Genomic DNA, 23643 nt, shown 5'->3' with positions numbered 1-23643 from the left:
GAAATGCAAACAGGGTTTTTTGGATTTCAAAGGCCTTGAATGGGTGTTTGCATAACACAATTTGTATTTAAAAGGAGTTCATGTAGTGTTCTGCCTTTGACATGCAAATGGTGTTGAAAATTCAATTTGAGTAACTTTGATGAGATTGCTGTGCTCGGCGTAATTTCTTCGGAGTTGTCCGTGTATTTTCAGAGTAGTTATGTCGGATGTGATGCTTTCATTTCACTAAATGTTTTCTCTATTCCATATATGTGTGGAATCAGTGTACGGGAACAAAACAAAGCTTCACTTAGTTTCTTTTCAATTGGATTTCACATGAAATGCATACTTGACAAAAATTGCATTTTTATTTTTTTTGCAGTCACTTGAATAGTTTTAGATCTCTAATGAAGACCAGTTAAATGTTGCCAGAATGGCTGCAGTTACAATAATCTATGTGCATATATTCTCACTTTGCACAGTATTTGAGAATTGGTGGCACATTCATAGACCTCTAGATCTATTTAATTGTAAATCACATATTAAGATAACTGATGTGAAATCATACATGTTCTAAGGATTTGGATACAGATCTGGAAAGAGCATAGTTGTTTTATGAAAACATTTTGCCAGACTGACACAGAAAAACTATTGAATAAATAGCTCTTCAACAGCTGCCTGATAGCCGTTATGCCTTTTGAATGTTGTCAGGATTATTGTTCTACAGTTATGAGGTTGCAATTGTCTTGGAAACAAATCCACGATTTACCAAGCATAATGTGAATTAGTTGCAATACGGCTGGTTTCTTTGCTCCCCGGTATATGTCATTCTTGGTACAGTATCTTCTGTGGCTAGTTGGGGATTCTCTCTGAAGCTGTGGCAGCATTCATGTATGCAAGCCTGTGGGGGGGTTTTTTTGTGTTTTTTTTTTTTTTTTTTTTTTTCTCTTTTCTCTTAAGGCCCCCATACACCTGCCTGCCAATTGCCCAATGTGACCAGATCCGCTGATCGGTTATCCATCTGGGAGATTCTTTGTTAAGTATTCCAGACTTTGCCAAACCTGACCATTTTTGGAGTGGGAAATCAGGATTTATAAACATGTTGTATATTCCCGATTCAGGCACTGGGGGTGAATTGGGAAATTGCGACAGTACATCGCAGATGTTTGCTTTCAAGGTTATTGTCAAACAACATATGGGAATGGTCTGATTATATGTGCAGGTGCATCACAATTAATGGTCCTAGGCATTCTGGCAGCAAAACTCAAACTTCCTTCTAGCACCTTGTGTCCTTGAGCACTATATACATAAAATTATTATTTATTACTCTATGTCTAGATTTTATGTGAAATAGAAACTTTTTTAATTTAGGTTCGAAAAGAAAGTTCACAACTTGTATGGTGGGTTTTGTGCATTATTGTTGATTTTAAATAAGAATTTGAATCTTTGCAGCATAAGCTATAAAAACTAGCTCTGGTGCGCTCTTGATTGTGTATCATTGGATACTGAATGGAATGGCTACTGTAAGTCAAGTGTTGGTGATCTTAAGTTATAGTTTGCTAAATCAAATTGCTTTGGGACATGGCAGCAGTGGTGTCTTCTCAGACTTATGGGTATATCGACTAAAGCTTCTAAAAATGAAAAGTCGTATCTATCTAGAAATTGAATTCACACTGGTAATGTGTTTATTACGCTTAGTCACTTTATTCAGGGCAGACGTGTCATGCTTTTTAAAGCAACTCTAATGGGAGCCAGAGGTTCAGTTGTAAAATCTTCCAATGCATGTAAACTAGTCAACCTCACCCACTTCACTGTACCAAGCAAAGACTTTGACAAAACTAACATTAATTTGAGGTTTCATTGCTGGTCAGTAGTGTACTACTTGCTTTGGATAAGCTTTAAAGTGGTCCATACAGCAGAGACCTGGCAAAGTACACTTTCAGTGTATTCATCCTCTCAAGTCTATTTATGTATGTTCTTTTGCAGGTCTCTGAATGACCGTTTATTTGACTTTGTATCTTTGTATTATTCTATTTAATTTGTGCTATTTGCAATGTTATACAATTAAGTTACTGAGCAGAGCTCACATTTTACTTTGTTTCTGACATGCTTTTGGTGTTTAGTTGATGTGAGAGCATCCTACAAATGTAGAATGTAATGCCCAAGTAATTTGTTTTTCTTTTTGTTTCAGAACGAAGATAGTCCCAGCCCAAAAAGACAGAGATTGTCAAATTCGGTTTACGATTACACAGTGGCATCTCCTGCACCATCACCGCCAATGCGACCATGGGAGATGACATCAAATAGGCGGCCTCCATCGGCTCGTCCCAATCAGCACCACTTCTCAGGGGAAAGATGTAACACACCTGCTCGCAACAGAAGAAGGTAACTCAAGTGTTTTTGTATGGCCCTGTGAATGTGTCCAAACCTGTGGTTTAAACCTTAGTTATTTATTATTAATTGTGGGGGGGGGTGTCCCATTTTCTTAGATTAGTGAACACATTTTCCAAAAATGTGTTGACAAAAAAAAGTTTTATCGTTGACCGTTGCAGATTTTGAATGGCATATGCTTTACAATTGTGTAAGAAAAGTGCCTCCCCCTGCCTGGATTCTTTTAAAAAAGGTTGACACATTTCATCCTGTTGCAGGTCTGCAGCCTAATGACATTGCTATTCTGATTTTACATATTCTGTATTATAAAGCATTGTGTTTGTGTAGTGTCCTAAAAGGTTAACTCCAGTTATGAGGATTTTTTTTTTTTTTGTGTCTTGGGGTTTAAATGTATAAGGGGCAAAGTTATACCCCTTTCACACCGCAGCTTATACCCGGTATTTTGCCGTTTTAACTGGCTTCCTAAACGGGTCAAGCTGCGATGTGAAAGGGTCCCCTTCAATTTACCGTTTTCAAAATACCGGTATTTTGAAACGGTAAAAAAGCAGGGTCCTACCCGTTTCAGTCCCATTTCACTGTGCAGTGTGAAAGGGTCTGAAACGGTATTTGCAAGCCCCAGAAGATGATAGGCTGTCTCCATGTGTGATGTCACCAGCCACAACCAGGAAACAGCTTGGAAAACATAGGAGACACATGAGAGAGTGGCTTTATACACGTTTAAATGTGAAAAACACGGGAAAAAATGGCGTGGGGTCCCCCCTCCAAAGCATAACCAGCCTCGGGCTCTTCGAGCTGGTCCTGGTTCTAAAAATGCGGGGGAAAAATTGACAGGGGATCCCCCGTATTTTTAAAACCAGCACCAGGCTCTGCGCCTGGTGCAAAAAATACGGGGGACAAAACGAGTAGGGGTCCCCCGTATTTTTCACACCAGCATCAGGCTCCACTAGCTGGACAGATAATGCCACAGCCGGGGGTCACTTTTATGCCGTGCCCTGCGGCCGTGGCATTAAATATCCAACTAGTCACCCCTGGCCGGGGTACCCTGGGGGAGTGGGGACCCCTTCAATCAAGGGGTCCCCCCCCCCCCCCCCCCAGCCACCCAAGGGCCAGGGGTGAAGCCCGAGGCTGTCCCCCCCCATCCAATGGGCTGCGGATGGGGGGGCTGATAGCCTTTGTTGTAAATGAAAAGATATTGTTTTTTCCAGTAGTACAAGTCCCAGCAAGCCTCCCCCGCAAGCTGGTACTTGGAGAACCACAAGTACCAGCATGCGGGAGAAAAACGGGCCCGCTGGTACCTGTAGTTCTACTGGAAAAAAAATACCCAAATAAAAACAGTACACACACACCTTGATAGTAAAACTTTATTTCATACGTCGACACACACATACTTACCTATGTTCACACGCCGACATCGGTCCTCTTCTCCATGTAGAATCCAGGGGTACCTGAAAATAAAAGTTCAATATACTCCCCTCAGCCATGGTCCAGAGATAAATCCACGGACTTGGCAAAAAAAGAAAACGAACACCCGGACCTGCGGACCGAAAGGGGTCCCATGCTGACACATGAGACCCCTCTCCCCGAATGCCGGGACATCACGTGACTCCTGTCACTGAAGTCCCTTCAGCCAATCAGGAAGCGCTACTTCCGTGGCGCTCACCTGATTGGCTGTGCACTGTCTGAGCTGTCAGACAGCGCATCGCAAAGCCGCTCCATTACTTTCAATGGTGGGAACTTTGCGGCTAGCGGTGGGGTCAGCCGCTGACCGGCGGGTGACCTCACCGCTAGCCGCTAAGTTCCCACCATTGAATATAATGGACGAAGCTGTGCGATGCGCTGTCACAGCACAGACAGCGCACAGCCAATCAGGTGAGCGCCACGGAAGTAGCGCTTCCTGATTGGCTTAAGAGACCTTTCTGTGACAGCTGTCACTGACAGGTCTCATTCGTGGAAAGGGGTCTGATGTGTCAGCATGGGACCCCTTTCAGTCCGTGTGGTCGGTTGTCCGGTTTGTTTTTTTCTCCAAGTACGTTGATTTATCTCTGGAGCCTGGTTGAGGTGAGTATATTGATCTTTTATTTTCAGGTACCCCTGGATTCTACATGGAGAAGAGGACCGATGTCGGCGTGTGAACATAGGTAAGTATGTGTGTGTCGACGTATGAAATAAAGTTTTACTATCAAGGTGTGTGTGTACTGTTTTTATTTGGGTATTTTTTTCCCCAGTAGAACTACAGGTACCAGCGGGCCCATTTTTCTCCCGCATGCTGGTACTTGTGGTTCTCCAAGTACCAGCTTGCGGGGGAGGCTTGCTGGGACTTGTAGTACTACTGGAAAAAACAATATCTTTTCATTTACAACAAAGGCTATCAGCCCCCCCATCCGCAGCCCATTGGATGGGGGGGGGACAGCCTCGGGCTTCACCCCTGGCCCTTGGGTGGCTGGGGGGGGGACCCCTTGATTGAAGGGGTCCCCACTCCCCCAGGGTACCCCGGCCAGGGGTGACTAGTTGGATATTTAATGCTACGGCCGCAGGGCACGGCATAAGTGACCCCCGGCTGTGGCATTATCTGTCCAGCTAGTGGAGCCCGATGCTGGTGTGAAAAATACGGGGGACCCCTACTCGTTTTGTCCCCCGTATTTTTTGCACCAGGCGCAGAGCCCGGTGCTGGTTTTAAAAATACGGGGGATCCCCTGTCAATTTTTCCCCCGCATTTTTAGAACCAGGTCCAGCTCGAAGAGCCCGAGGCTGGTTATGCTTTGGAGGGGGGACCCCCACGCCATTTTTTTTCCTGTATTTAACCATTCCATCTGAAAAAATAATAATAATAATTTAAAAAAATATATAAATAATACTTGTGCCTCCAAAAAAGACAAACCAAGTACCTAATCCCATCTAATAAAAATAGATATGCTTCAAGCTGCTGGGTTCCATCGTACGACTATCCAAATTATTAATAATGAATTCATTAGTGATTAATAATAATGTGTGGGCCAGAAAAGTCCATTTATAATGACAACCACTGTTTTCTATGGGTGAAACGGGTTCAGTGTGAAAGGTACCAAAACGGGAATGAAATGGTAATTTACTGGTTACAACATGAGATGTGAAAGGGGTTTAACTGCTCAGAACAGTTTTAAGAACCGTTTCAAATACCATTTCAAAAGCAGGTTTTGCGATGTGAAAGCAGCATTATTGACATACCACCTGTCCTATGTGTAATCATTTTCTAAATATACACATTAGTAAATCTACATCAAATTGGGTATGGGACTCAGGGTTGACAGTGTGTTGGTCAACACGAGCATTAGGTTGACATGTAAAAAATGTTGACTGTTTTTCATGGCCTTTATTTTTTTTATTTTTTGTGCTGTTTTCTTCGTTAAGTCACCGGGAACCCCAATTAGTGCACCGTGTCCCCTTGCATGGCTCGCAGTGCTTCGGGCAGGTTGCCTCGCTCTAACGCTGCGCTCAGCACAGGTTACCATTTCTAATCGTAGTCCATGTGGATTGTAAAGCATGAACACGTTTTAAAAAATGTGAAAAACGCATGTCAACCTTGTTCATGTCTACCTAATGGTCATGTTGACCTAGTCACTGTCTACCTAATGGGTGTCGACCCAGAGTCCGGGTACCCATCAAATCACTGTTTTGGTGGTCACTGTTTTGATGGTGCTTTCAAAACAGCATTGATTCTTCACTTCCACACAAGAACGTTTGCACTTGTTTTTGAACACCTGCCTAAAACTGTTGCACAGTACTGTATATAATCAGAGTGCTTGCTCTAAATGAGCAGTAATAAATAAAAAGCAATACTCACCTGAACGGGATCCACAAGGCTTGAAGAAACATCTGTTCACTGGCATCAGGGTTCCAAGCATTGGCATGAAGAGACGTACTACATTAATTCAAGTCGCAGCCAAGACACTGCACAAACTGGCTATTTACTGTTGGAAACATTATCCAGAACAGACTTTACAGAACAGACATTGTACAAGTGGATTGCAGAGGCACTCCCGGTAGAAGATCCCCTGCAACGAAATGAGCCAGGAGACTCCCAATAGATACCCTACTAATGTACTGAGAAATATTTTATTTATTACTACTCATTTTAGATCCAGCAGAGTGTGTGTGTGTGTGTGTGTGTGTGTGTGTGTGTGTGTGTGTGTATGTATGTATGTATGTATATAATTATAATATAATATTTTCTCTAACGTCCTAGAGGATGTTGAGGACTCCGTAAGGACCATGGGGATAGACGGGCTCCGCAGGAGACATGGGCACTTTAAGAAAGACTTTAGATCTGGGTGTGCACTGGCTCCTCCCTCTATGCCCCTCCTCCAGACCTCGGTTTGATACTGTGCCCAGTGGAGACTGGGTGCTTTTCAGAGAGCTCTCCTGAGCTTCCTGACAAAGTATATTTGTTAGGTTTTTTATTTTCAGGGAGTCTGCTGGCAAGACTCCCTGCATCGAGGGACTGAGGGGAGAGAAGCAGACCTACTTCTGTGAGTTGAAAGGCTCTGCTTCTTAGGCTACTGGACACCATTAGCTCCAGAGGGATTGGTACGCAGGATCTCCCCCTCGCCGTCCGTCAGAGCCGAAAGATAGAAGCCGGGTGAGTATGAGAAGAAAAGAAGACTTCAGAGGCGGCAGAAGACTCCTTGATCTTCACTGAGGTAACGCACAGAACTGCAGCTGTGCACCATTGCTCCCATACACCTCACATACGGCAGTCACTGTAAGGGTGCAGGGCGCAGGGGGGGCGCCGCCCTGGGTAGCATGTAAACCTCTAATTTGGCAAAAAAAAGGACGTATATATACAGCTGGACACTGTATATATGTACGAGCCCCCGCCAATTTTACACTATTTGAGCGGGACAGAAGCCCGCCGCCGAGGGGGCGTGGCTTCTCCCTCAGCACTCACCAGCGCCATTTTTTCTCCACAGCACCGCTAGGAGGAAGCTCCCCGGACTCTCCCCTGCTTATACCACGGTAGTCAAGAGGGTTTGAAAAGAGGGGGCGCACATAATTCAGCGCAGATAATATACAACTGCGCTACTGGGTAAACATTAAATTACTGTTTTTCTTCCTAGGTCATATAGCGCTGGGGTGTGTGCTGGCATACTCTCTCTCTGTCTCTCCGAAGGGCCTTGTAGGGGAACTGTCCTCAGATAAGAGGATTCCCTGTGTGTGGTGTGTCGGTATGCGTGTGTCGACATGTCGGAGGTAGAAGGTTTTCAGGAGGAGGAAGAGATCAAATTAAATGAGGTGTCCCGTCGGCAGTGCCGACACCTGACTGGATAGATATGTGGAATGTTTTAAGTCAGTGATTTTCAACCTTTTTTCACTTGCGGCACACCGAACAATATTCTAAAATTGCCAAGGCACACCATCCATTCCCCACAGAAAGAAAAACCTTAAAAACACACATTGGCCCTCACAGTAATAAAAAATCCACACATACATCGGCCTACACAGAAAAAACAATCACATTGCTCCCCACATAAATCAAGTTGCTCCTTACATAAATCCTATTGCTCCCTACATAAATAAATCACATTTCTCCCCTCATAAATCCTATTGCTTCCCACATGAATTAATCACATTGTTCCCCCATAAATATATAAATCCTATTGTTCCCCACAGGAGAACTAAAATAACAAATATTAGCCCCTACCAGTCAGCTGTCCTCCTCCCTGTACCTCAGTGGCGGAGGTTGTTCATAATGGATTGCTGCGAATACTGAGTGGGAGGTCGCGCAGGTGTGGATGTGGGTGGGCAAGGAAAGCTGTGGATGCAGGCGGAAACTGGAAGATGTGTATGTAGGTGGGTGGGCTGGCTGGGTGGTGAGATGCAGCGGCCGTGACCTATGATATCACACCGCCGCGTCATCAAGGCATAGGTCATGGTCGAAGCACGACTGATCCTCTAAGACAGGCATGTCCAAACTGCGGCCCTCCAGCTGTTGTGTAACTACATTTCTTTTTCATCCACTAGGGGTCACTGGAGTACTCTTGGGATATGGACGGCGTAGCAGAACAAAGGCACTGAATATTTAAATTTAGAACTCTCCACCCCTCCATATCCCAGAGTACCTCAGTGTACGAACCCAGTGTTTTTTCTGTGCTCAAAGCACTAACATCGGCTTGTGGGATTCCCACACTTGTTGGAAGATTTTATTAATTTTTCATTTTTACTTTTTATTTTTTTTTCAATAACACATCCCTTCCCAGTTTCAAGAAAAACATGGGTCCGGGATAGTGCCGCTGCACGGGCAGCGCATGGCGTGTCGGTCCTCACAAAGAGCACCCTCACAGCCACAGGCAGCCCACTGCTCCTGCAAAGAGCAGCCAGGACTAGAGAGCTGGACGGAGCTTACACAGAAGAAGCCCCGTCGCAGCCATGACTTAGATCACTGGAAAGCTGGACGGAGCTTACACATAGAAGCCCCGTCGCAGCCAGGACTACAGAGCTGGACGGAGCTTACACAGAAGAAGCCCCGTCACAGCCATGAGTTACATCACTGGAGAGCTGGACGGAGCTTACACATAAGAAGCCCCGTCGCAGCCATGATCAGGAGACAAGCAAGGTAGGCTGGGGAACGGGGCGGTCAGCGCAGGCTGCCGCCCCGCTATGTTGGGGTTAATATGCTGCTTCGCCGCTCATACGCCCGCCAAGCCCCAGCCGCTACGTCTGCAAGCCGCCCGTCCCAGCGCTCCGTCCGGCCGCCCAGCTCCGTCCGGCCGCCCAGCGCCATACGGCCGCAGACGCTCCCTCAGTCTCAGTACAGAGACGGTGACCGCCGCTCCGTCCGGCCGCCCAGCACCATCCACCGACAAGTGCCAGCGCTAAGAGGCTGCAGGCTTCCCGCAGAGACACAGCGTTACAGGGGGGAAGAGGCACGGTGGAATCTGGCGGATCAAATATATGAACAGCAGCACAGTGTATAGGCAGCTATATATATGTGACAGGTATTTATAATGTATTGTTACCTGTCCTGGGAGTAATAGGCTATTGAGTCTATATTACTGTCTGTGATTTTCACGGTATAATAGGCTATTGAGCCTATATTAATGGCTGTTATTATCACTGTATAATAGGTTATTCAGCCTATATATTAATGTCGGTGATTATCACTGTATAATAGGCTATGGAACCTATATTAAGGTCTGTGGTTATCACTGTATAATAGGCTATTGAGCCTATATTAATGCTGTATAAATATATTAATGTCTGTAATTATCATAGGCTATTGAGCTTATATATATATTTATTCATAGAGCATGTGTTGTACCCGGCCTGTGATTATACTGTATAATAGGCTATATTAACACGGAAACATTTGTAATTTGTTCTGTGATTATCAGGGTCAGCATGGCAAAGGGGCCATTTTAACCATGCTTCCTGTTGTTTTCCAGTGTGTAATTCTGGAACATTCCTGCCCTACATCTCTAAGCCACCAGAGGCGCAGGGGTGTTAGTGGGAATTTGGTTCGGGTTTCACATGCCCATGTGAACTGCTTTTCACATAAAGAATACTCTGGTTTCTCTTCAGATCGAATAAATCTTTCGCCTTTTACTAAAGATTTCCGTAGAGAGGAACAACCATGAGTTTCATATAAATATGTTGTTCAGCAATAAAATATATATATGACACATAATAACTTCAATAAGTCGTGCAAGTGTCTGTCCGTTGCCTATTGTGGTGTCTGTCTGCATAGCGAGTAAGGCTCTAGCGCAGACTAAAAATAATTTTAAAAATCCTATGTTAAGCATTGGCAATTCAAATTAAAAGAGCGGTAACATCGGAGTCTCTGAAGTTACTCCGCCAGCTCTAACAAAAGACAGTCTTTCCAAAGGGCCAATTTCCCTTTGGGTACCAGGGTGTTTATTTAACTGGTCTTATAATTTAATGCACGATTCTATGTCAAATCTCACACCGATAACTACGAGTGAGAAGGGTACATTAGTCCAGCACTCAGATAGTGCGGGGTTTTTGACAACCATACATTGCTAAATCCCAGTGAGTCAATGTCTCCATTTTTACAGAGACTGAGTAGACTCTAACCACTATTTCTCTATCGTCCTAGTGGATGCTGGGGTTCCTGAAAGGACCATGGGGAATAGCGGCTCCGCAGGAGACAGGGCACAAAAAGTAAAGCTTTCCGATCAGGTGGTGTGCACTGGCTCCTCCCCCCATGACCCTCCTCCAAGCCTCTGTTAGATTTTTGTGCCCGGCCGAGAAGGGTGCAATCTAGGTGGCTCTCCTAAAGAGCTGCTTAGAAAAGTTTAGCTTAGGTTTTTTATTTTACAGTGAGTCCTGCTGGCAACAGGATCACTGCAACGAGGGACTTAGGGGAGAAGAAGTGAACTCACCTGCGTGCAGGATGGATTGGCTTCTTGGCTACTGGACATCAGCTCCAGAGGGACGATCACAGGTACAGCCTGGATGGTCACCGGAGCCTCGCCGCCGGCCCCCTTGCAGATGCTGAAACAAGAAGAGGTCCAGAATCGGCGGCAGAAGACTCCTCAGTCTTCTAAAGGTAGCGCACAGCACTGCAGCTGTGCGCCATTTTCCTCTCGGCACACTTCACACGGCAGTCACTGAGGGTGCAGGGCGCTGGGAGGGGAGCGCCCTGGGAGGCAAATGAAAACCTATTTGGCTAAAAAATACCTCACATATAGCCTCCGGGGGCTATATGGAGATATTTAACCCCTGCCAGAATCCACTAAAGAGCGGGAGACGAGCCCGCCGAAAAGGGGCGGGGCCTATCTCCTCAGCACACAGCGCCATTTTCCTTACACAGCTCCGCTGGTCAGGACGGCTCCCAGGTCTCTCCCCTGCACTGCACTACAGAAACAGGGTAAAACAAGAGAGGGGGGGCAAAATAGTGGCAAAAATTATATTATAAAAGCAGCTATACAGGGAGCACTTATTATAAGGCTATCCCTGTCATATATAGCGCTTTGGTGTGTGCTGGCAAACTCTCCCTCTGTCTCCCCAAAGGGCTAGTGGGGTCCTGTCTTCGTTAAGAGCATTCCCTGTGTGTCTGCTGTGTGTCGGTACGTGTGTGTCGACATGTATGAGGACGATATTGGTGTGGAGGCGGAGCAATTGCCAAATATGGGGATGTCACCTCCTAGGGGGTCGACACCAGAATGGATGCCTTTATTTATGGAATTACGGGATAGTGTCAACACGCTAAAGCAGTCGTTTGACGACATGAGACGGCCGGACAATCAATTAGTGCCTGTCCAGGCGCCTCAAACACCGTCAGGGGCTGTAAAACGCCCTTTGCCTCAGTCGGTCGACACAGACCCAGACACAGGCACTGATTCCAGTGGCGACGGTGACGAATCAACCGTATTTTCCAGTAGGGCCACACGTTATATGATTTTGGCAATGAAGGAGGCGTTACATTTAGCTGATACTACAGGTACCACTAAACAGGGTATTATGTGGGGTGTGAAAAAACTACCTATAGTTTTTCCTGAGTCAGAAGAACTAAATGAGGTGTGTGATGAAGCGTGGGTTGCCCCCGATAAAAAGATGCTAATTTCAAAGAAGTTATTGGCTTTATACCCTTTCCCGCCAGAGGTTAGGGCGCGCTGGGAAACACCTCCTAGGGTGGACAAGGCGCTCACACGCTTATCTAAACAAGTGGCGTTACCCTCTCCTGAGACGGCCGCACTTAAAGATCCAGCAGATAGGAGGATGGAAAATATCCAAAAAAGTATATACACACATACAGGTGTTATACTACGACCAGCTATAGCGACAGCCTGGATGTGCAGTGCTGGAGTAGCTTGGTCAGAGTCCCTGATTGAAAATATTGATACCCTGGATAGGGACAATGTTTTACTGTCTTTAGAGCAAATAAAGGATGCATTTCTTTATATGCGTGATGCACAGAGGGATATCTGCACACTGGCATCACGGGTAAGTGCTATGTCCATTTCGGCCAGAAGAAGTTTATGGACGCGACAGTGGTCAGGCGATGCGGACTCAAAACGGCATATGGAAGTTTTGCCGTATAAAGGGGAGGAGTTATTTGGAGTCGGTCTATCAGATTTGGTGGCCACGGCTACAGCCGGGAAATCCACCTTTTTACCTCCAGTTACTCCCCAACAGAAAAAGACACCGACTTTTCAACCGCAGCCCTTTCGTTCCTTTAAAAACAAGAGAGCAAAGGGATATTCATATCTGCCACGAGGCAGAGGAAAGGGGAAGAGACAGCAACAGGCAGCTCCTTCCCAGGAACAGAAGCCCTCCCCCGCTTCTACAAAAGCCTCAGCATGACGCTGGGGCTTCTCAAGCGGACTCGGGGGCGGTGGGCGGTCGTCTCAAGAATTTCAGCGCGCAGTGGGCTCACTCGCAGGTAGATCCCTGGATCCTGCAGATAATATCTCAGGGATACAGGTTGGAACTAGAGACAGATCCACCTCGCCGTTTCCTGAAGTCTGCTTTACCAACGTCCCCCTCCGAAAGGGAGACGGTCTTGGAAGCCATTCACAAGCTGTACTCTCAGCAGGTGATAGTCAAGGTACCTCTTCTACAACAAGGAAAGGGGTATTATTCCACTCTATTTGTGGTACCGAAGCCGGATGGCTCGGTAAGACCTATTCTAAATCTGAAGTCCTTGAACCTGTACATAAAGAAGTTCAAGTTCAAGATGGAGTCGCTCAGAGCAGTGATAGCGAACCTGGAAGAAGGGGACTTTATGGTATCCTTGGACATCAAGGATGCGTACCTCCACGTTCCAATTTACCCCTCACACCAGGGGTACCTCAGGTTCGTCGTACAAAACTGTCACTATCAGTTTCAGACGCTGCCGTTCGGATTGTCCACGGCACCTCGGGTCTTTACAAAGGTAATGGCCGAGATGATGATTCTTCTTCGAAGAAAAGGCGTATTAATTATCCCATACTTGGACGATCTCCTGATAAGGGCAAGGTCCAGAGAACAGCTAGAGATGGGATTAGCACTGTCTCAAGAAGTGCTAAAACAGCACGGGTGGATTCTGAATATTCCAAAATCCCAGTTAATGCCGACAACTCGTCTGCTGTTCCTAGGGATGATTCTGGACACGGTTCAGAAAAAGGTTTTTCTCCCGGAGGAAAAAGCCAAGGAGTTATCCGAGCTTGTCAGGAACCTCCTAAAACCAGGAAAGGTGTCTGTACATCAATGCACAAGAGTCCTGGGAAAAATGGTGGCTTCTTACGAAGCAATTCCATTCGGCAGATTCCACGCAAGAATTTTCCAGAGGGATCTGTTGGACAAATGGTCAGGGTCGCATCTTCAGATGCACCAGCGGATAACCCTGTCTCCAAGGACAAGGGTATCTCTTCTGTGGTGGTTGCAGAGTGCTCATCTATTGGAGGGCCGCAGATTCGGCATACAGGATTGGATCCTGGTGACCACGGACGCCAGCCTGAGAGGCTGGGGAGCAGTCACACAAGGAAGAAACTTCCAGGGAGTGTGGACGAGCCTGGAAACGTCTCTTCACATAAACATTCTGGAACTAAGAGCAATCTACAATGCTCTAAGCCAGGCAGAACCTCTGCTTCAGGGAAAACCGGTGTTGATCCAGTCGGACAACATCACGGCAGTCGCCCATGTGAACAGACAGGGCGGCACAAGAAGCAGGAGTGCAATGGCAGAAGCTGCAAGGATTCTTCGCTGGGCAGAGAATCCTGTATTAGCACTGTCAGCAGTGTTCATCCCGGGAGTGGACAACTGGGAAGCAGACTTCCTCAGCAGACACGACCTTCACCCGGGAGAGTGGGGACTTCATCCAGAAGTCTTCCACATGCTGGTAACCCGTTGGGAAAGACCAATGGTGGACATGATGGCGTCTCGCCTCAACAAAAAACTGGACAGGTATTGCGCCAGGTCAAGAGATCCGCAGGCAATAGCTGTGGACGCGCTGGTAACGCCTTGGGTGTACCAGTCGGTGTATGTGTTTCCTCCTCTGCCTCTCATACCAAAAGTATTGAGAATTATACGGCAAAGAGGCGTAAGAACGATACTAGTGGTTCCGGATTGGCCAAGAAGGACTTGGTACCCGGAACTTCAAGAGATGATCACGGAAGATCCGTGGCCTCTACCTCTAAGGAGGGACTTGCTTCAGCAGGGTCCCTGTCTGTTTCAAGACTTACCGCGGCTGCGTTTGACGGCATGGCGGTTGAACGCCGGATCCTAAAGGAAAAAGGCATGCCGGAAGAAGTCATTCCTACTTTGATTAAAGCAAGGAAGGAAGTAACCGTGCAACATTATCACCGCATTTGGCGAAAATATGTTGCGTGGTGCGAGGATCGGAGTGCTCCGACGGAGGAATTTCAACTGGGTCGATTCCTACATTTCCTGCAATCAGGATTGTCTATGGGTCTCAAATTGGGATCTATTAAGGTTCAAATTTCGGCCCTGTCGATTTTCTTCCAGAAAGAATTGGCTTCAGTCCCTGAAGTCCAGACTTTTGTTAAGGGAGTGCTGCATATACAGCCTCCTGTGGTGCCTCCAGTGGCACCGTGGGATCTCAATGTGGTTTTGGACTTTCTAAAATCTCATTGGTTTGAACCACTAAAAAATGTGGATTTGAAATATCTCACATGGAAAGTGACCATGCTACTAGCCCTGGCTTCGGCCAGGAGAGTGTCAGAACTGGCAGCTTTATCTTACAAAAGCCCATATCTGATTTTCCATTCGGACAGGGCGGAACTGCGGACTCGTCCGCAGTTTCTCCCTAAGGTGGTGTCAGCATTTCATCTGAACCAGCCTATTGTAGTGCCTGCGGCTACAAGTGACTTGGAGGACTCCAAGTTACTGGACGTTGTCAGAGCATTGAAAATATATATTGCAAGGACAGCTGGAGTCAGAAAATCTGACTCGTTATTTATATAGTATGCACCCAACAAGATGGGTGCTCCTGCGTCTAAGCAGACGATTGCTCGTTGGATCTGTAGCACAATCCAACTTGCACATTCTGTGGCAGGCCTGCCACAGCCTAAATCTGTAAAGGCCCACTCCACAAGGAAGGTGGGCTCATCTTGGGCGGCTGCCCGAGGGGTCTCGGCATTACAACTTTGCCGAGCAGCTACGTGGTCAGGGGAGAACACGTTTGTAAAATTTTACAAATTTGATACTCTGGCTAAGGAGGACCTGGAGTTCTCTCATTCGGTGCTGCAGAGTCATCCGCACTCTCCCGCCCGTTTGGGAGCTTTGGTATAATCCCCATGGTCCTTTCAGGAACCCCAGCATCCACTAGGACGATAGAGAAAATAAGAATTTACTTACCGATAATTCTATTTCTCGGAGTCCGTAGTGGATGCTGGGCGCCCATCCCAAGTGCGGATTATCTGCAATAATTGTACATAGTTATTGTTAACTAATTCGGGTTATTGTTGTAGGGAGCCATCTTTCAGAGGCTCCTCTGTTATCATACTGTTAACTGGGTTTAGATCACAAGTTGTACGGTGTGATTGGTGTGGCTGGTATGAGTCTTACCCGGGATTCAAAATTCCTCCCTTATTGTGTACGCTCGTCCGGGCACGGTACCTAACTGAGGCTTGGAGGAGGGTCATGGGGGGAGGAGCCAGTGCACACCACCTGATCGGAAAGCTTTACTTTTTGTGCCCTGTCTCCTGCGGAGCCGCTATTCCCCATGGTCCTTTCAGGAACCCCAGCATCCACTACGGACTCCGAGAAATAGAATTATCGGTAAGTAAATTCTTATTTTAATCGTTTCCAAAATGACGCGATCCGCCATTGGTAAATGCGTCTGTGTCAAACATTATAAAGACCCAAGATACATTTGGGTCACTAGACTCTATGTATGGAAACAATGACGATCACTGTTAAAAGAAGCTGCAGAGTATATCTGTAAAGCTTCTGCTAACGCCGGTTACTTCGATTCTCACTTTTCATCGTCGCTAGTTTAAGCGCGACAAGGCCAGAGCTTGGTTGGTCCTAAATTTGATATTCAGCCATTACCGCATCCAGTATCAAAACGGAAATACTTGTGCCGGCGTTTAATCCCTTTAGACTTCAGTTTTTTCAAGGCGGTGGTACAAAACAGTCACGCCTTGTAACGACAGGACGCTACAGTCAGCAAGCCAGTGGCTTAACGACCTCTTAGGCCATCTCCATTTTCCAATGTGGAAGCGCGTCTTTACATGTTACATTTGCGGGGTTTCCAGACATCAACTCATGGATGTCTCAGCTATTTACAGATTAAAGGACAAGACTGCCTCTGTCGAACGGTTTGGCAGGTTGCCATTTAGTCTCTGCTGGGTTTCAGCTGTCTTTATAACCAGGCAGTAGTACACCAACAGAGTCAGGGTTACTTATTCCCCTCTGTTTGGGGTAACAAAACCAGACAGCTCCGTCGCAGTCTCAATCAGCAAGTCACTTACTGCAGTTTGAAAATTGATTTTCTGCGGTTAGTATTTGCATATTGGAGCCACAAAATTGCATAATTGCACTTGATCTTCACAATGCGTATTTACCCATTCCGGTTTGGTCATCACAGGTTCTAGCGTTTGCAAAACGCCACAACCATTAACCATTTCAGGTCTACCGTTTGGCTTCTTGTCAACGCCTCGGGTATTTACCAAAGTGATGATGGCTCATCTCAGAGTCCTGACAGTTCCATACTTAGACGATCTGCTCATAAGAACTCTGTCTCAACAGAGTTCCTCTAACTTGCGCTACTAATGTATACTGCGGTGGCAGGTCAAGTTCAAAAACAATCGCATCTAATTCCGTCTGAACGACGTCAATTCCTAGGTAAGATTATAAATACGGTAAATCAAAGACATTTACCTACTACACCAGCAAGAACAAATGTACATCTAGTAAGTAGTGCAAAAGCCACGCACACTAGCGGTACATTGGTGTATTCGCCTGTTAAGAATAATGATGTGTTTTCAAAGCGCTTTAGCTCGCCGGCCTTCACTCGCGTTTCCCACAGAGGGGCGAGGGTGTATATACTCTGGACGAGAGTCTCAGAGGTTCAGGAGTTGTAGTTAAAAAAGATCAGCGACAGAGGTTCTAAAACGGATCACGACAGATTGCTGTCGATAAATGTCCTGGAACATGCTTCGCTTTCAGTCTGACCAAGTGCAGTCAGACAACGCAACGGGAGTTGCATACACAACAACCAGGGAGAATCAAGAAGCCGCATGGCAATGCGATAGGTAACTCGAATCCTCAATTGCCCAGAACACCATTCTGTGATGATGTCAACGGGGTTCATTCCGTGAGTGGACATCTGTTAGACAGATGATCTCACCCGTCAGGATTTATATCCTGAAAACTGGACATTAAATCCAGAGGTGTTTCATATGTGAGTCCACAGAAGGGGTTACCCTCAGGTATACATGATGGCATCTCGCCACAATTACAAAAGCTCAGTATGTGTACAAAACGACAGATCACAAGGGTAGTGGCGGTGGAGTCTCTCACATTCGTGTGGTCATTCAGCATCGTGTATCTGGCTCCACCATTTTCCGCTGCTCTCTCCGTTGCCAAAACGGAGCATAAGACAGTTCGTCACAGTCATACTAGTGATATCTCATGGGTTTCGGAGAGCTTGCTTCTCGAATCTCCAAGGAATACTTGCACACGATCTTGGCCCGCTCATAATACGTCCAACCTGTTACAACAGGGACCAGTCTTTTACCCATAGTTACCTATGTACCTATTACCTATGTACCGCAGCTGCGGTTGACGGGGTGGGGGTTCAGACCGCCCTCTTAAGAAAAGAAATAGGGCATTACAGTATCGGTTATACCAACCATGTTACGAGCTAGTAAGCCGCTTAAGGCAGCTCATTATTACAAAATTTGGTGTGCTTATATAGGTGGTAAAGCTCGGAAGTTTCCGACATCATCTTTCAAGTTACCCGTATTCTGTTATTTTACAAACGGGGTGGGATGGAGAACTGCGTTTATCTGCACTGAGGGTGCAGGTATCTGTGTGGTCAACTTATTTTCAAAGACGTTTGACTCTATTGCGTCGGTACACACCTTTCTACAAGGTGTCATCAAAGTGCAGCCTCCATTTATCCCACCTACAGCGCCAGGCGACTTGAGGTTGGGTTCAGATTTCTTACAGTTTTCATATTTTGAACCCTTACAACAAATGGGGATTAAGTTTCTCACTTGGGAAAACATTTTTCTTCTAGCCTTAGCTTCGGCAAGGGTTTTGTTTTCATATTTGGGTGCCTTGTATTCCAAGCCACCGTATTTGAGTTTTCTCATGACAAAGCAGATCTTCGGACGAATTCCGCTTTCTTATTCTTCACATCAATATACCAATAGTGGTTCCTGTGTTGACAGCACATTCTAGAATTCTGAATGTGGTACACGCATTACGCGTCTATATGTCCCGAACGTCTACAGTACGTGATACGGATACGTTGTTTGTTCTATATGATGCTGCCAACTGGGGTTAGCCAGTTTCTCAGCAGACATTATCCAGTTGGATAATAATGACTACAAGTCAGGCTTACTTTAAGGCTAAGTTACAGTCGCCTACGTCAGTAATAGCTCATCCCACAGGTTCTGTGGGAAGGTCAGACCCAGCGGGTCGTGGAGCGTCTACGACGCGGCTACATAGCCTTCAGTGCACCACGTTTGTGCACGTTTACACGTTATGAATGGTTGCGGCATCAGCATCTAGCTTTGGCTGCCTACTGTTACAAGTGTCAAACAGCTCTCCTGCCCACGAGGGAAGCTTTGGTACGTCCCAATAGTACTCCAGTGACCCCTAGTGGATGAAAAAGAAAATAGGATTTTGGTACTTACCAGGTAAATCCTTTTCTTTGAATCCATAGGGGGCACTGGACGCCCACCCAGAGCAGTTTTACCTGGGTTGTTTTAAGCTCAGAGGAGCTTAGGGTAACACGTTTTACCTGGTTTGTATTAAGCTCAAAGGAGCTTATGGTAACACATTTTCACTGATTGGTTCAAACTATCAAGGTCTATCGGTTATGCTGTCAACTGTTTAGTTGACATTAACCTTATGGGTCAACTTTGTTGTCCGTTATGTTATAGGAATTCTCCATTGTCAACCTCTCTATAGTAGTTCGCTCAGTAAAAACACTGGGTTCGTACACTGAGGTACTCTGGGATATGGAGGGGTGGAGAGTTCTAAATTTAAATATTCAGTGCCTTTGTTCTGCTACGCCGTCCATATCCCAAGAGTACTCCAGTGCCCCCTATGGATTCAAAGAAAAGGATTTACCTGGTAAGTACCAAAATCCTATTATCCCAGCATGCCCTGACACAGTATTGCTGTCAGAGAATGCTGAAGTTGTGTGCGGGCAAGCTGGGATGTGTAGTTTCTCAACAGCTGGAGGGCCGCAGTTTGGACATGCCTGCTCTAAGAAGAGCCTGGGCCAACAGTTCACTCTGAAGGTGCAGGAAGCTGCTCTGGCTCCGCGGCACACTAGTGTGCCACGGCACACTGGTTGAAAACGCCTGTTTTAAGTGCTAATGTAAACTTATTGCACAAGAGATTAGACAAAGCTGAAGCTAGGGTACAGCCAGGGACTCAACCCATGCCTGTCCCTATGTCGCAGGGACCTTCAGGGTCTCAAAAGCGCCCACTATCCCAAATAGTTGACACAGATACCGACACGGATTCTAACTCCAGTGTCGACTACGATGATGCAAAGCTACAGCCAAAAGTGGCTAAATGTATTCGATATGATTATTGCAATAAAAGATGTTTTGCATATCACAGAGGAACACATGTATAAGGGAAAGAAACCTGAGATAACCTTTCCCCCCCTCACATGAGTTGAACGAATTATGTGAAAAAGCTTGGGAATCTCCAGACAAAAAACTGCAGATTCCCAAAAGGATTCTTATGGCATATCCTTTCCCGCCAACGGACAGGATACGGTGGGAATCCTCCCCTAGGGTGGACAAAGCATTGACACGCTTATCCAAAAAGGTAGCGCTGCCATCCCAGGATACGGCTACCCTCGGATCCTGCTGACCGCAAGCTGGTTGTTACCCTAAAGTCCATTTACACACATTCTGGTACCTTACTCAGACCGGCAATTGTGTCGGCCTGGGTTTGTAGCGCGGTAGCAGCATGGACGGATACCTTATCAGCGGAAATTGAGACCCTAGATAAGGATACTATTATATTGACCCTAGGGCATATAAAAGATGCTGTCCTATATATGAGAGATGCTCAGAGACATTAGTCTACTGGGTTCTAGAATAAACGCTATGTCGATTTCTGCTAGACGAGTCCTATGGACCCGGCAATGGATAGGTGATGCCGACTCAAAAAGGCATATGGAGGTTTTACCTTACAGGGGTGAGGAATTGTTTGGGGAAGGTCTCTCGGACCTGGTCTCCACAGCGACTGCTGGTAAATCAATTTTTCTCTAACGTCCTAAGTGGATGCTGGGGACTCCGTAAGGACCATGGGGAATAGCGGCTCCGCAGGAGACTGGGCACAAAAGTAAAAGCTTTAGGACTACCTGGTGTGCACTGGCTCCTCCCCCTATGACCCTCCTCCAAGCCTCAGTTAGATTTTTGTGCCCGAACGAGAAGGGTGCACATTAGGTGGCTCTCCTGAGCTGCTTAGTGAAAAGTTTAGTTTTAGGTTTTTTATTTTCAGTGAGACCTGCTGGCAACAGGCTCACTGCACCGAGGGACTAAGGGGAGAAGAAGCGAACTCACCTGCGTGCAGAGTGGATTGGGCTTCTTAGGCTACTGGACATTGGCTCCAGAGGGACGATCACAGGCCCAGCCATGGATGGGTCCCAGAGCCGCGCCGCCGGCCCCCTTACAGAGCCAGAAGACTGAAGAGGTCCGGGAAATCGGCGGCAGAAGACGTCCTGTCTTCAATAAGGTAGCGCACAGCACCGCAGCTGTGCGCCATTGCTCTCAGCACACTTCACACTCCGGTCACTGAGGGTGCAGGGCGCTGGGGGGGGGGCGCCCTGAGACGCAATAAAAACACCTTAGATGGCTAAAAATACATCACATATAGCTCCTGGGCTATATGGATGCATTTAACCCCTGCCAGTTTTTCCTTAAAAAAGCGGGAGAAAGGCCGCCGAGAAGGGGGCGGAGCCTATCTCCTCAGCACACAAGCGCCATTTTCCCTCACAGCTCCGTTGGAGGGAAGCTCCCTGACTCTCCCCTGCAGTCCTGCACTACAGAAACAGGGTAAAACAAGAGAGGGGGGGCACTAAATTTGGCAGATTAATAATACAGCAGCTATATAAGGGAAAAACACTTATATAAGGTTATCCCTGTGTATATATATATATATAGCGCTCTGGTGTGTGCTGGCAAACTCTCCCTCTGTCTCACCAAAGGGCTAGTGGGGTCCTGTCCTCTATCAGAGCATTCCCTATGTGTGTGCTGTGTGTCGGTACGTTGTGTCGACATGTATGAGGAGGAAAATGGTATGGAGGCGGAGCAATTGCCTGTAATAGTGATGTCACCCCCTAGGGAGTCGACACCTGACTGGATGGTCGTATGGAAGGAATTACGTGATAGCGTCAGCACTTTACAAAAGACTGTTGACGACATGAGACAGCCGGAATAACAGTTAATACCTGTCCAGGCGTCTCAAACACCGTCAGGGGCTCTAAAGCGCCCGTTACCTCAGATGGTCGACACAGACCCAGACACGGACACTGACTCCAGTGTCGACGGTGAGGAAACAAACGTTTTTTCCAGTAGGGCCACATGTTACATGATCACGGCAATGAAGGAGGTTTTGAACATTTCTGATACTACAAGTACCACAAAAAAGGGTATTATGTGGGGTGTGAAAAAACTACCCGTAGTTTTTCCTGAATCAGATGAATTAAATGAGGTGTGTGATGAAGCGTGGGTTTCCCCCGATAAAAAACTGCTAATTTCTAAAAAATTATTGGCATTATACCCTTTCCCGCCAGAGGTTAGGGCGCGTTGGGAAACACCCCCTAGGGTAGATAAGGCGCTCACACGCTTATCAAAACAAGTGGCGTTACCGTCTCCGGATACGGCCGCCCTCAAGGAGCCAGCTGATAGAAAGCTGGAAAATATCCTAAAAAGTATATACACACATACTGGTGTTATACTGAGACCAGCAATCGCCTCAGCCTGGATGTGCAGTGCTGGGGTGGCTTGGTCGGATTCCCTGACTGAAAATATTGATACCCTGGACAGGGACAGTATATTATTGACTATAGAGCATTTAAAGGATGCATTTCTATATATGCGAGATACACAGAGGGATATTTGCACTCTGGCATCAAGAGTAAGTGCGCTGTCCATTTCTGCCAGAAGAGGGTTATGGACGCGACAGTGGTCAGGTGATGCGGATTCCAAACGGCATATGGAAGTATTGCTGTATAAAGGGGAGGAGTTATTTGGGGTGGGTCTATCGGACCTGGTGGCCACGGCAACGGCTGGGAAATCCACCTTTTTACCCCAGGTCACCTCTCAGCAGAAAAAGACACCGTCTTTTCAGGCTCAGTCCTTTCGTCCCCATAAGGGCAAGCGGGCAAAAGGCCACTCATATCTGCCCCGGGGCAGAGGAAGGGGAAAAAGACTGCAGCAGGCAGCCTCTTCCCAGGAACAGAAGCCCTCCCCCGCTTCTGCCAAGTCCTCAGCATGACGCTGGGGCCTTACAAGCGGACTCAGGTACGGTGGGGGGTCGTCTCAAGAATTTCAGCGCGCAGTGGGCTCACTCGCAAGTGGACCCCTGGATCCTGCAGGTAGTATCTCAGGGGTACAAATTGGAATTCGAGACGTCTCCAACTCGCCGGTTCCTGAAGTCTGCTTTACCAACGTCTCCCTCCGACAGGGAGGCGGTATTGGAAGCCATTCACAAGCTGTATTCCCAGCAGGTGATAATCAAGGTACCCCTCCTACAACAGGGAAAGGGGTATTATTCCACGCTGTTTGTGGTACCGAAGCTGGACGGCTCGGTGAGACCTATTTTAAATCTGAAATCCTTGAACACTTACATACAAAGGTTCAAATTCAAGATGGAGTCACTCAGAGCAGTGATAGCGAACCTGGAAGAAGGGGACTATATGGTGTCTCTGGACATCAAGGATGCTTACCTCCATGTCCCAATTTGCCCTTCTCACCAAGGGTACTTCAGGTTTGTGGTACAGAACTGTCACTATCAGTTTCAGACGCTGCCGTTTGGATTGTCCACGGCACCCCGGGTCTTTACCAAGGTAATGGCCGAAATGATGATTCTTCTTCGAAGAAAAGGCGTCTTAATTATCCCTTACTTGGACGA

At 46.8% G+C, this 23643-nt stretch overlaps 1 protein-coding gene and 1 non-coding gene across 5 annotated transcripts in view; both read left to right on the top strand.

The window, feature by feature from the left end:
- RNF38 (ring finger protein 38) overlaps nucleotides 1-23643 on the top strand; it is a 514010-nt gene that overhangs the window by 362753 nt on the left and 127614 nt on the right. For all 4 annotated transcript variants that reach the window (XM_063914635.1, XM_063914636.1, XM_063914638.1 and 1 more), the window contains one exon: nucleotides 2171-2364. In XM_063914635.1, coding sequence (XP_063770705.1) covers nucleotides 2171-2364 — 194 coding nt within the window. The remainder of the gene's footprint in view (nucleotides 1-2170; nucleotides 2365-23643) is intronic.
- Nucleotides 9905-10025, top strand: LOC134961487 (U5 spliceosomal RNA). The gene has a single exon (XR_010187916.1). It is a non-coding gene; the product is annotated as a U5 spliceosomal RNA (small nuclear RNA).

Source organism: Pseudophryne corroboree, chromosome 1, assembly GCF_028390025.1.
Source record: "Pseudophryne corroboree isolate aPseCor3 chromosome 1, aPseCor3.hap2, whole genome shotgun sequence".
In the NCBI taxonomy this organism is placed as follows: domain Eukaryota; kingdom Metazoa; phylum Chordata; class Amphibia; order Anura; family Myobatrachidae; genus Pseudophryne; species Pseudophryne corroboree.
Note: the sequence above shows the minus strand (reverse complement) of the source record. Positions and strands in the feature narration are given on the sequence as shown.